The sequence below is a fragment of the Macrosteles quadrilineatus genome, unplaced genomic scaffold (genome assembly GCF_028750875.1).
Source record: "Macrosteles quadrilineatus isolate MER2022 unplaced genomic scaffold, UCM_ALF_1.0 Scaffold_4__1_contigs__length_99947679, whole genome shotgun sequence".
NCBI lineage: Eukaryota > Metazoa > Arthropoda > Insecta > Hemiptera > Cicadellidae > Macrosteles > Macrosteles quadrilineatus.
The window spans coordinates 57,009,737-57,023,821 of record NW_026542597.1 but is presented as its reverse complement, the minus strand read 5'-3'; the positions used below and the strand labels follow the sequence as shown (position 1 = coordinate 57,023,821).

Here is a 14,085-nt window from a genome sequence, read left to right as displayed (position 1 = left end):
GATGAAATTTAGCATGAATGTGCAGAGCTGGATGAGCTTGATTGAGTTGGTGAACCTGTAATTTTCGATTACGGAAATTAAATGTTATTGGTTTTTTAACATTTTGAAAAAAAACAAATTTTCAAATTATACCCTTAAAACATGTAAATGCCAAATTTTCATCAGATCCATTGACAGAGCTGAACCAAGATACAATTTTGTACATTGAAACATTAATCTACTATTAAATGTTAGATAGATGTTAAAAAAAACCTTAAATTTAATATTCTCATGTTATTCTAAGGTGAAAATGAAAACTGTTGTAGTTTGCCTGTTATTTATTTCACTTATTATTTGATAAAAAACACATTTTCTTCTCCTTGTACAAGCAAACCTTAGCATTAGTCAAATCTATGTTACGTAAATACCTTGGGGATTAATATGACTTGATTATGAAAATATTTTGGTAAAAATCCAATCAGACAAATTTATATTTGCTTGGTTTTCAGGGTTGCTGCGGCGGGGGTTATTCAATTTCTTTTTCACTCTGTGATTGTTGATACTTGATAGGGGTATAAAAGGTGGCTCATTCCATATTTTTCTAGTAACTGAAAGCCTGAAAGTCACCCAATTTAGTTTTTGACTCTAGTATAGTAGAAACTAGAAAGCTAAAGGTTTCTAAACTTAACATCGCTTACCACTTATTACCCAGGATTTTACATAAAATAAAAACACATTAAAAAGAGGTAACACATTTAATCAACTGTTTACATTTCTAAATATAGTAACACTAATTATAAACACAATAATAAAAAGGTTGTAATAAAGTCTAGTAAACCTAGCAATCAGGTACATAAGCAAAACTAATCTAAAACATTGACATAGAAACATAGATGAGACAGCACAATCCTGGTAGTCAACAGAACTCAAATTGTAAAACATCATAAGAGCTTAGTAGTATACAACAGGGGGAAAGTTTACAAAAGAAATAAATTGCAACATAATATATGTATTTTATTCATAATAACTTTTTGTGCTTGGTATTTCTTTACTATACGCTTCAATTATTTTCTTTACTTCAACTTGTCCACAGAATAGAAATATTTTTGAAAAAATTACATACATATTACTTACAAGTTTTACATATATTTTACACTTTCATGAGTACAATTGTTTAATCCATCTCAGTGTTTTGTGTGATTCGCACCAATTTAAATAATTTGAAGGAATATAAATTTTTTTAAACACAAAATTTAAAATAGTTTAATTATAATCAGTTGTATGTTTTTAAAGGATGTTAAAGGAATCTTTGTATTCCATTCCCTCTCATCACAGCTAATTTAGCACTTTCATGAAACTCGAACATTATCTTAACTATTTTCAGAATATTATGTTTGGAGAAAAATCAATTCAATGGACGACTAGATTTCAAAAACTAAACATGTTACAAAACTGGCAAAAAGAGAAAATTCATTACCTATTCAAAATAATACTGTGGTCAATTGAAAACTATTGTAGCTAAGAGGTTTTTATGACAAATATTTTACATATATTAAATTTAATGTAACTTTAACAATTCCTATTAAAAAAATTACTATTCTATGGGAAACATCATGAACATGATTCTGATAGCGTGATTTAAAATAAAAGATCACTAGTATTGTTATTTTTTATTTACTGACACAATTAAAGTTTCAATTAATCCAGGATAAACTATATAAATTCGATTAGAAGTTTTTGGTGAAATAAGTAATAAGTATTGTTAAATACCCTTTTTTAACTTTAAATTTCAAATTTAAAAAAGAAATTAAAATTCAACAATGCAACAAAAATAAAACAAAAAAAAATATTAAATGCTTGAAGTAGATGAGTTTACCACATTCATTTACAAAAATACCGTTTCACCTTTGACTATAGTATCCAATAGTAGGCCTATCCAATCCAATAGTCAATGATTTCACTGTGTATACCTTAGCTGATATTTAATGTTCAAAAGTAAATTCTTAGTGTGAAAGTACTGTAGTACAGAAAGGTGGTTTTTATAGAAAAAAAACTTTAATTTACCAATTGTTTACTTAGGCTATCAGCTTATTATTTATATCAACAGAGTGTTTAGAATCTTTAGATTAATTTGTGTCAGAAAATACTGGTACATTCATTTGATGCAATAATGTATAGGACAGTAAATAACAGCCTACCATAGACGTCAGGCAGGAACAATTTTTTGTTTGGGAACAAGTTCCTCTTCTGATGGAATTTCAGGTCTTTTCCGTTTTCTAGGAGGTTGTGACATGGACAAGTTCATGCCCGTCTCCTGTTGCGGAGGTGGACTTTCTGCTTCTAATTTGATGTTTACAGGTGCAACTGCTGGTGTTGGTTCTGACCTTTCTGTTGTACTTTTCTCCTCTTTTAGTTTGAAATTAGCTGGAATAGGAATAGGTATGGGAATGGGGATAGGAATTGGAATGAGTACAGGGTAAGGAACCATAAGAGTAGGGGGTGGAAGAAGGGACGGTGCAATAGGCGGAGGTGGTTGATGGTTAGGGGGGAAATTCAACGGTGGGGGAAACTGTACATTCCTGTTGAGGGGAAGCAAAGGTGGAAGATTGCTATTTGGATGAGGCTTTCGGATTTGTGGCCTCGGAAGAGGAAACCTAGAAGCTAACTCAGCAAGAACGTGGGGTGGAGGGAAAAATCCTGGGTTGAGAAATGGAGGTCTATGCAACGGATGATCAGGGGGTAGAAGAGGGTTAGGCAGTGGGTAAGGATGCATAGGAGGCACCATGGGAGGTGGATTTTTGGGAGGAGAACCGCTATTAGTACTTCTCGGAGATGAGGAATTCGCACTGATTTCCGCCTGTGGCGTAACTATCGGAGCAGAAACTTTTAATCTCTTACTTCGAACTTTCCTCGCCTTGAAACTACTTTCTTTTTTGGACACTTTGTGTAAGGGTGGTGGGATTGGTAAAGGTTTAGGTGACACTGTAAGGTTTGTAGGTTTGAGGTCGTCATCGTCTTGACAAGGTGATGGGGGAGGTGAGGGCTTGACTGGGGTGGTTATCTCTATGATAGGGGAAGGTATTCTCTCAGGTGACCGAGACTTGTCGGAAGTAGGGGACTCGGAGCGACAGTCTCTCATCCACAGCTCGGGAGTTATGAGTGTTGAGCCTGACGGGGCTGTGTGCCCCGCCACAGGTCCTGCAGATACCCCCGCAGACGCCCCCGCTGCCTCCTTCAGATGTGGATGAAGCTGGAGATGAGCCTGTGTCTCCTTGCAGAAGATGTTCATCTTGTACTGGTTCAAACACTTGTCACTGAAACAATCAGATATGTACTTTGTTTGTTGATCAAAATGTTAATCATGTTGATGCAATTTATACTACAGTATATTAACTAAAAAAATTCATTAATTTATTAACCCTTCCAGGGCTAAATTAAATAATGGGCTGGAGCATAAATATTTTTTTGTAACATTTAAAAACTAAAGTGGTTATGTTTGAATTTATTTTGCTTGAAATAATTAATGGAACATTAACAGATTTTTCTAAGCGATGAACTAATTTTTTACAAAAGTTATGAAGAAAATAAAGTTTGATTTGACGGATATATCTGACTTAGGGGTGAGTAGAAAGGCTTTTACATTAAAATTGCCTGGTGGTGCTACACCACAAACACCAACCTGCAAAATTGCAGCTGATGATCGCCGTCCTGGAAGTCGACATAGTTGACAGTGTGCCTGGTGTGTCGGCACCAATCACAGGTCTTGTTGCGCTTGAAGCTCGCTCTCCGACACTGTGTGAAGCACACCTCAGAACAGAACGCCTTGGAGCCCCGAGGTGTTGAGGTCTTGAATGTGAACTGCTTGGCTTGACCCACCTTGCGACACCAGGCACAGGAGAGACATCCCGGGGGAACTGCAACTGTGAAACAACAGTGTTGGTTATTTGGTTGTGACACTATGTGAAGCACATCTCAGAAGGTCTTCCTGGATAAGCTCTCATAGTCACTAATGGTAGATTATTGGTCTTTTGGGGTCAACTGTGTCAAAAAGGACACAACATTACTGTCTATAGTTGTTCTAGCCTTGATGCAGAGTGTGATCTTCAGAGTGCCTTGATTTCAGCAAAGTTGTCGTAACAAGTGTGCTGACTTTCTACAACACTGTCGACCACAGAAGACCACAAATCTACCAGTGTTCGTGTTCAATGGAGAGAGTTCTCTGGTTGAAAGTGTTTTTGCCTGTTGGTATAATTGGTGGGATTTGACATAGGCTTCAGGACAAACATTAAATGTTGGATACTGAAGTAGACGGCCTATGTATGGACCATCTGTAGCAGTTTTTTTTACATTCCAATTAAATTCAGCATAAGGCAAATAGGCACTCATAGAGGGTGCTGCTATCAAAATCTGAGTATTCCTTTTGGTCCTTAGAAAGACTTAAAAAATTACATGATTCACATTAAGATTTCCTTTCAATTTAGTTTAAATATAAATCTTGTTTATTTAACAATAATCAGTAATCAGTGCACTCCATCAGTAACTTAATTCAACAATAATTATATTTTACTGTACCATTGACAAAATATTATTTACTTTAGAATAATATTTTAGTTAAGCACCGATTCAATGATTTTAGACCATTATTTCTTCTGTTTGAGAGATTGAGTAAGTTGAGTGAGTTCTGCTTCCAAGAAACCAACAAAGGAGTAAAATAAAGCAAATTTATCCAGGATCAATTTTCCTCATATGTTTTATGAGATGGATAGCTACTTTAGTAAGTGTCTAACCCAATGCTATAGTTGACTGACTCACTGACTGCAGTGGCCATTTCACCAAATCCTTGAGGGGGTGCAGCCGGCCCTTACCAAAGAAAGGGGTCCAGGGCCCTCTCTTAGAAAATTGAGCAATTTTGAAACAAAAAAATAGGGGTTTAAGCTTATTTTAAATGTACAAAAGGAAAAATTATGAAAAATTGCTGGAACAGCATATTTTTTCTCTAATCCAGGAACCAGGGGGGCACTGGGCAGACACCCCCCGAAGCCCTCCCCCAAATGATGCCATTGACTGACTGACTTCGCCAATCCAATTCTACAGCCTCCAATGTCGATGATTATTTAGAATCCCCCTTTAGAGTTCAATGATAAAAAGTAATTATTTACAGATTAACTTATCAAAGTGCAATGATTCATAAATTGTGTGAAAAATTAAGTCTGATTCACATTTAACCTTACACAAGTAGGTAGTAGACCTTAAGAACTTAATTTTAAATTTAATATTAATTTCAAATCCATTATGAAACCCAAAATACTTCACTTCTCATACACAGATGACAATTTTGTTCTATTCTAAAATATCACTTTTTGTAATATAACATGTACTCGATGTATTTTTACTTTTCAAATGTTGGTCACACTTCCCAGTTGGCAACACTGTAACGATCAGCTGTAACGGATATCCGAGCAGCTGATATGAAACTAAAGTTATTCAAACTAACTACAGCCGGCGTGTAGTTTGAGTCGTGCCATTAGCAGAGTTTTTAATTGCCGCGAGATCCGATTTCGATGCGGTGTTGTATTTCAATTTGTTCGCGTCGGCGACACCCGATCTGCGCGCACTCTATACGCCCATTATTCCCGACGGCAAAAACTTTAATTAGCATTCTGCTAAAGCCGATCACTCTTTGTTTATTTATTATCTAGGGAAACTGGATTTCCTCTGCACTGTGAGTTATGCCAATAAAGGGAATCCGATAATTAGCTGTAAATCTCATTTACTCATTTAACCTGTCCCTGCAACGTCATAAAATGTATTTGAACTGTGCAATGTTGGTTTAAACATGATAATGTCAGAAATGAGTATCTTTATTTATAACTTTTTGAATACTTAAAACAAAAAGTACAACGCTTTTTTCAAACTTCTCTTTCGAAGTAAGTTTTTAGTCGTTTAATTGATCTTGCGGTTATCTTTTGGAGCAAACTGTAGCCAAAGAAATTGATCCCCTCCTTTGAAATTACCTACTTATAACTGATTTACCTACACTATCGATGATATCCCTCGAGACTAAAAATGTGTATACCTGGAGCAGCGTTTGGGAGTTCTCAACTCACCGAAAATAATTTACGATCAAGTTAAAATGAATAATTAGAATGTCTGGAACTGCGTTCAAAGAAATGCATTTTCATTTGGCAACTTCATCAATATGTTTATATCAATTAAAATTATGCATGATAAAAGCGATCGGTGATAATTTCATGAACCCTAAATTATGTAGGGATTATAATTTTGTAAATTTTTGTAATGCCATATTACTTTTTCCACTTGATATTTTACGTTAGTTTAGAGTGTTCTTGTCTAAGCTATTTTCATCGACGATCAGTGTCTTGTATCCCTGTGTGGATTGGTGGTGTAAGTAGTTGGGGAGGCGCCAGAAATAAGAAAATATGGGGAGCAAAACACGCGAAACTGAGCCATCGCCAAGTGGGATACAGGGTTTTGTACTCTGTAGGTCAGGGATGGTGATAAGATCTGTGAAATTAAATCGTACCAGACCTTGGTAATAGACGAGTTTTAAATTAAATTAGCAATACAATCTTGTGGGTTTCTTGAAATCGAGCGCAATTGTGGTGCATAATAAATTGTGTGTGCACAATCTGTAGCGTGTGTTGCACTGTACTGTACAAGTTCGATTATAGAAAGGTGTACACTGTACAGACCTAGCAGTAAAAGACCATTTATCCTACATGACAGGTACAATACTTTACTTACTATAAATAATTAACCAGTAATGATCCCGGCTCAACATTGTGGTGTGATTTTGGATTCGAGATCCTACACGTCGATTTGTTGACTAGTGAATGATTTGACCGTGGAACTGGTGTTACTATTAACTGTGCCATAGAGTATTAACTGTGTAATTAATTTAGCCTGATTAAGGTAATATCTTGGGGTTAACTTTATAAAAGGACCACGGTCCACAATGTCATAAAATTGTTGCACGGATTTTCAGTAATTTTTACAGATTAAAAAAATGTTGTTAAGTTAATGAACACATTTTCAATTATTTTGAAAATGTATAAAAACCACGAAAGAGTCTATGTTTTTTAAGGTGTTGGTACCACAATCCAACTTACTACACTAAGTAATCTAAAAATCTTAAAACTGGTACCGGGTAGGTTAAGTGTAAATAAATACCATTAAATTGCATTATGATAAAATCCCTAGAAATAAACACTTATTTAAAAAAATATTCCTTTTACTCTGAGAATAAATTCTACACTGGACGGACCAAAATGTTTACTCGTCTGTAACAGTAGTTGCGCGTTGTGCCGTTGTTCTACGAAGGACGAAGAAAAGGTTTACAATGACAAGGCGGGTTGGGATGTCAGTTTCATATGTCCTCCCCCTCCCCCTCCCCCACCCCTCGACATCTCAGACAGTCATTATTGCACAGCTGATCGACTCCGATATCAGATACTCATTATACTAATGATTTTAGTCTTTATCCAGTAACGGGAGAAGTCTCTGTTTAAATCCCGCTGGACGCTCGTCCTTCGCAAATAATTAAGGGTGTTTCGTTACAAAAAACCACGTTTGTCAACGTCATTGTTCGCATTAGATTGGTGAAGTCGGAACAATGGTGGAGGATAATTCTGGACTTTTGCAAAGATTTATATTGGCGTAAAGTGTATTGGAAAAAATCAACCGGAATAAATGTGATTCTTTGTATTGGGGGTGTTTGATGGCACGAATGTAATTTTTAACATACGTGTTCATGTCATTAAGAAATTAATTATTTATAAAATTCCTCGAAGGAAGTAGTTGTATGTTATTTTTAATTGTAATTTCAAGAACCGAGACTCTGTTTAGGGTCTCAAGAAGTTCATTTACACCATTCATATACACACTGCATATATCACAGTTTGTCAGATTTATATGAACATTGGATCAAATGTTTGAACCAACATATATTTAAAAAGTTCACTCGGTCCATTAATTTGTGTGGGGTAGGGCCGTTCCAATAGGCTGCGATCCATTCATGGTGTGGTTAATACCATGGTGTTAATATCATGGTGTGGAGTCGTGGTCGTTACCATAGTTGTACCAGGTTGTACCCACGAATACTAGAAAAGACCCGGTATGGATTATAAACATAAACAAATGACGTTTTTTGTCCCGAAAGTAAACAAGACCATATGTTAATTAATGCTATTAGTATAGGGGTTTTGTTTACTTTCGGGCCAAAAACGTCATTTGTTTATGTTTATGATCCATACCGGTATTTTTCTAGTATTCGTGGTTGTACCCACGGATTTTAAAACATAAACGGCATGAATAATAAACATAAACAAATTATGCCACTGAGCCACAAGTAAACATGGTTTTATTAATGTTTAAATGGAACTGTCTAAAAACGTTCAAACCAGCTGTTACGGCTTATTATAGACGTAGTTTTTACATCGTTGTTATAGACATCCGGTCAACAGTGACGTCATTTGATTATGTCTATGTTTATGATCTATTCCATTTCTGTTCTAACATTCGTGGTTTACCCCAAAAATAATATAAAGATTTAAAAAATAAAAAAAAATCTGTAGAAGTGCTGAACACAATAGGCCACCTCCCACCCCACTATTATGTAAAATAAACTATTTCTATTACACAATATTTGTTTCATTTTAGGCTTTTGAAATTTCACCAAAACAAAAATAATATTTCTCGTAGCAGCTTCTCGCAGTGATTTACCATTCCTCTAGTGCTCTAGTCTAACACAAACAGCACTGGTAGGAACGCATTTCACAGTTGCCGGCCGGACACTCGACACCCGCTCCTACGAATGCTGTTGAGGGGTTGGTTTACACGTGTCTACGGCGGAGTATTTTGGGGTACGTAACGAAAGAAGCTGGTACAGAGTTACCGCCCGGTGCCAACGTGTAACCCTATCCCGCCTGTGGCTACTTATCGATCTCTTGTTCTTAAGTTTCCAAAACTCTCTGACTCGGTTTTGGCCTTGCTTGCGCAATCTTGTATTTATATCCGACCAGGGTAAGCTTGTAGAAATGAGGATTTGAAATGTTTTACCAACGTAAAACTTATTTAACTGAATGATAGGATTTTCGTGCAAACTATCGCTTGACAGCGATTATAACCAAACAGTAAAAGGTTACGAAAATTGCTATAACATCGAAGGAAAATATAGTCAACTTGCGATATCTAAGATCAATACTATAAAATGCTCACATCACAACCTATTTATTCAACTTTCAATTTTCCTCATATCCCTATAATCTTAGCAAATTTATATATTCATATGCTTAACATACTCCACTCTAGGTTTACTATTCTTTAGGTTCGGTTTAATAAAAAATTCAGGTTAGCTCCGTCCAGTATGCAGAGGGCTGTTTGTTATTTAATATATGTTTTTATAATAAAAAAATAAATCAATTAAAAAGAGGACAAAAATTAAATCAGCCAGCTTAACTCGCCAGACTCAAAACACATATACAGACTTCTGCTTTAGATCAGACACAATAGGTTGAGAAGTAAAGTCAATTTTCGGCTATTTAAAGTCAATGCTGATATGTTCTTAATTTCCCTAATCAAATTGCCAATTTACTATAATATAAGTATTATATCACCTAGTATATGTAGTATCATAGATAGATGATAGATTAAACAGCCTACTCCCTTGCTTGTATAGGTACTCTGGTATTATACCGATCACACCTAATAATTATAACATAAGAGTGATTAGGTTAGATTAGGTTAAGTTAGGTTAGGTTAGGAAGATTTTGTTATTCAAACTAATTAAAAAATGTTTTTGGTAGCCGATTTATCGGTGTGATCGGTATAATACCAAAGTACCCTTGTCTATATATATTATAGTATTTGACTATTTTCTTAATCCAGATTTAATTAAAACCAAAGCCGTACAGTGACGTCACGGCAGGACCGCTTGTGTATCAGGTTGCCGATTCTGACTTGATACAAAGAACCCACTGATGAAAGACAAGTATCGTTTTTCAATAATGACGAGGATTGAAGGTTTAGTGTGACAAGGAGGGATGAACTGCGGAGTCTCGTATCCTTGTCACTCTACACCCCCTCTACCCCTCTATCCCCCCCCCGCGGTATCTGGTGACTGAATCACTCATTAGTTTTATTACCTAATAAGAAATACGAGCGTTCGACTATTTCTGTCGATTATACTAATGAAAACTATTGGAATAGGTATTATTGTGTTACGGGTATATATTTTTTTTTCTTTTGGTGCTTTGTGAAACTAAATAATACTGGTGACTATCTGGATTATTAGAAGTAGTTAAGTACATTATAAACTATATCTATACCATCTCAATGATACTATTATAACTATACTTATCTTTGAAATCCAATCATGCACTAATGTATGTCTCGATTAGCACGATTAATCTTTCAAAATCTTCATTTTCTTACCAGTCAGCACACAAGATAAACTAACTTATACACTTAACTTTTGTTGTTGTTTGCAATTACATACTAAGCAGCAAAAGAAATATCCACCGATTCCCAAACACCAATTTCCATTGATATTATAGATTACAATAAAATCGTTAATGTAAGCTGAGTCGAAAATCTGCACATTTTTATAAATTATGGCCTATGATAAAAACTATCAGAACAACAGTCTAGGTCTAGACCAAACAGTTCGTGCCAAATTGGTCACATTTGGTTTGCCGGTGCTTTGGTATGTAGTTAATTCATCCAATGAGCTTGCTGAATATTTCAACCGAACAGTTTCGATAATATTCTATGTTACATGGAATAGTTTTTTTACGGGAAGAATTGTAGGTTCGAATACAAATCATTCCAGACTTATTAAATATACATTTTGTACAACAATACAAGTTTAAAGTTTCTTTAACAAGCCAAGAAAATGCCAATGCTTCTGTTTAAACACTGTCAAATTTTCAGTGTCCCCCAAACTTTTTCTCCAGGACTCTTTGACACTTGCGGTTGCACACTAGCCAGCACCTGATATCCCGGGGGGGGGAGGGGGGACTACAATTTTCTGGGAGTTGCCGACAAGAAGGCAGTGACCGGAGTAGTTGTGGAAGTAGCGTCTGTTATTAGGCCAGAGGAGGAGTTGATAATAATTATAAGGTGGTAGTAAGACGGTTTTAGAGCTGAGACTGTGCGTGTGTGTGTGTTACCGCCTTCTTGTATGCCACATCCTTGCGAACTACGTGGTTGTAGCAACTTGTTGCATCATAATAACGGTGGCCGGTGACATAAGCATTCAGGAAAACATTCTATAACAACATATTACGATAAAAGTGTTTGAATGTTTTGCTAGCGAGGTTTACCGATTTAATTTTGAAGCAGTTTATTTATATTATTATATCACCAAACTATCATGAAAAAAGAAAAATAGACAACCAATTTATTCGACATCAGCGCACTGCACATGTGAAACACATCTAAATAAGATCCAGAGAGCAGTTGTATGTGAAATCCTACTTGCACAGTTCAAAGTCAATTTATTGTGATGTGTAAGGAAGTTTGGTTTATCTAAAATAATTGTTTCGTTTATCTTTTACTAACAATTACCCCTTATTACCGGTTCTTCATCCTTTGCCCCACGCGGGATTGATGGTGTCATTAAAAACATGAAATTCTTGACTATATACATAATTACAAGTTTAACAAACATATATTTAACACTGAGGCTGTGTACAGGCGTACTTCAGCCTAGGCCTAATCGTCATCAAAATACTCCTTCAGCGAGTAGTAGGCTTTTTCTTTAAAGTACGCATTAAGTATCTCAGGGAGTTCCCTTTTGTCGAGGAGAAGGATGGAGTTTGGCAACTTAATGTGTTGTTAGGGCTCCATTACTAAAGGCCTTCTGAGTCCTTGACAGTCTCTAGGAACATCTAGTTTGTTGCGATGCCTAGTAAAGTGACGATGTTCTGCTGCTCTGGAAGGAAACTCCTAAATATTATCTAATACTTATTTTATGGAGGCGAGGATATATTGACCAAAGACTTAACTGTTAGAATTCCCAGCCTGGGAAAGATAGGCTTGTAGTGAGCCAGACGATCACTAAATGTGATTATTCTTAATGTTCTCTTTTGCTTGACCAAGATGTCTTCAGTCTCTAACATGGTTATCTTTGATTTGCACGGTGTTCACCCGGCCTGGAACGTCAGTGTGGTGTGTGGTGTGTGGTGGATCTATCAGCACGCCAGCCCAGCTGTTTTGTTGCTGTTACTGTCTCCCACAGTTTACACGCAGCAGCCAACTCTCAATGGCCCTCGCATATAGCAACAGCAACGACTAGACCACAGCTGGGGAGGGTCTATTTCATAATGTCCAAGACCATCATGTCGTCTTATAATGTCAATACATTACATAGAAAAGTCTCATAGTGTCAATAACTACAAGGAGTCTTATGATTTGATTGTCATGATGTGATAACGTCCCCACTAGGGAGAATAGCGAGATAGATGGGGCATTTGTAACTGTGAATGTCAAGCCACAGAGTGTGCAATAGTCAATGATATCCTATGCCAAAAGTAGTGGTGATTCAAAATGCAAGTTATTAGGATGTCATTTAAACATGTGGACATTATTGAATACCCTATTGACAGTCCTACAATGACCTCTCACACATCTACCAGCTGTGGCCAGTTTTTTATCCAAAAAGAACATAGTTTATTAGCCATTTGTAGAGTGCGCTACATTTGTATCACATTGTTTTTGTTACTATGATAGTTGATGTGAGATGTTGTTCTTTTAGTTTTGTTTTGTAAAAAAATATGGCGTACTAGTGATACATTTTTAGTTACTAATTGCTATCAACTAGTTACTAAAATGGTTAATTTACTTTAGTAGGTACACACTTTCGGTGGCATAATTGAACGACGTTCATGGGATGAAATATCTATTGTCTAATCTATCAAATCTAAATCACTATACAGCCCGATGTGTAACTCACTCACTCACTGACTCACTGGGGATAATGTTTACCCACCTCTAGAATAGCTAGAGATCTGAAATTTGGCACGATTGTAAGTCTTGGTGCCAAACCCCCGGGAAAATCCTAAAAAGTTGCATTTTTCATTTTAACCTCCCCCATCTCAATTAAGAATTCCTCCCACGTTATTCTTATGGGAAATACATTGAACGTTGCCGACTTTGGTATGCTCATCTGAACTATTTAGAAACGTGCTAGAGACTTAACATTTGGCAGCATTGTATTAAGTGATATTGAATTAATGGTAACATTTTCAAAAGTCAAAAGTTTTAAATTTTAACCCTCTAAAAAATCCGAAATGGTGGACATCTAGAAACGACAAAACACGTTTTTTTAAACGGCTATAACGAAAAAACGGTAAAAGCTAGCAAAGATTTGAAAGAATTTTCATCGTCAGGAATTAGATTTTCTACAAATCCCTCTTAGACGTTTTGCGAAAGTCACACCCCTTCACCCCTAAAAATGCCCTACTTAAAAAATTGTAAATCTCTTTCAAATATTTAATAATTTTTCGATACTTTTTCTACCGCAGTATTTTTTTTCAAATATTATAATGCTTCGAATTCTTCTTAGTTTACTTTAAATTTTAGTCGGTACATGTTTTTTGCAACTTTACTCCTTGACCCCCAACATTTAAGTTTAATGTCAAAACTTGAAATATATTTTACCACTTTTACGAGGTTGTAACCTATTCTATGGGCGCAAGGGTACTGAACCCCCTCCAAAACCGATCGTGCACCAAATTTTGGGTACTGTAGCTGAAATAAACTACAAATTTATTCCAATACTGGCCAAACCTTAGAAAATGGGAACAAATTTTCTAGTGATGATAGTGAAGGATAGAAAGTTTTCGGCTTTATACATACTAAGTCAATTTTCGTTAACTTTTGTAATGCTTTTATACCAGCCGAAGTACTGTAGAACGCTTCTCCCGGTTAAGCGCTCAGTGTAAAAGGAACACGAGGATGTTGAAGACTACTCACTACTCACTACTCCGTTGGTCGAGTAGGTCTACTCTGTATCAGCTGGTCTGGTCTGGAGTGTCGGGTGTCTCGACCCACGCTATTCCTGCTACCTCTGGTGTCAGTGTCAGA

The 14,085-nt window shown here is 36.1% G+C and overlaps 1 protein-coding gene across 1 annotated transcript in view; it reads right to left on the bottom strand.

The window, feature by feature from the left end:
• Positions 1–775: 775 nt before the first annotated feature.
• Positions 776–14,085, bottom strand: part of LOC128992033 (sine oculis-binding protein homolog) — a 35,528-nt gene continuing 22,218 nt past the window's right edge. Inside the window, exons 4-5 of the mRNA XM_054415380.1 lie at positions 3,659–3,899; positions 776–3,293 (exon numbers count right to left, since the gene is read on the bottom strand). Of these exons, the coding sequence (XP_054271355.1) occupies positions 2,186–3,293; positions 3,659–3,899 (1,349 nt within the window). The 3' untranslated portion in view covers positions 776–2,185. The remainder of the gene's footprint in view (positions 3,294–3,658; positions 3,900–14,085) is intronic.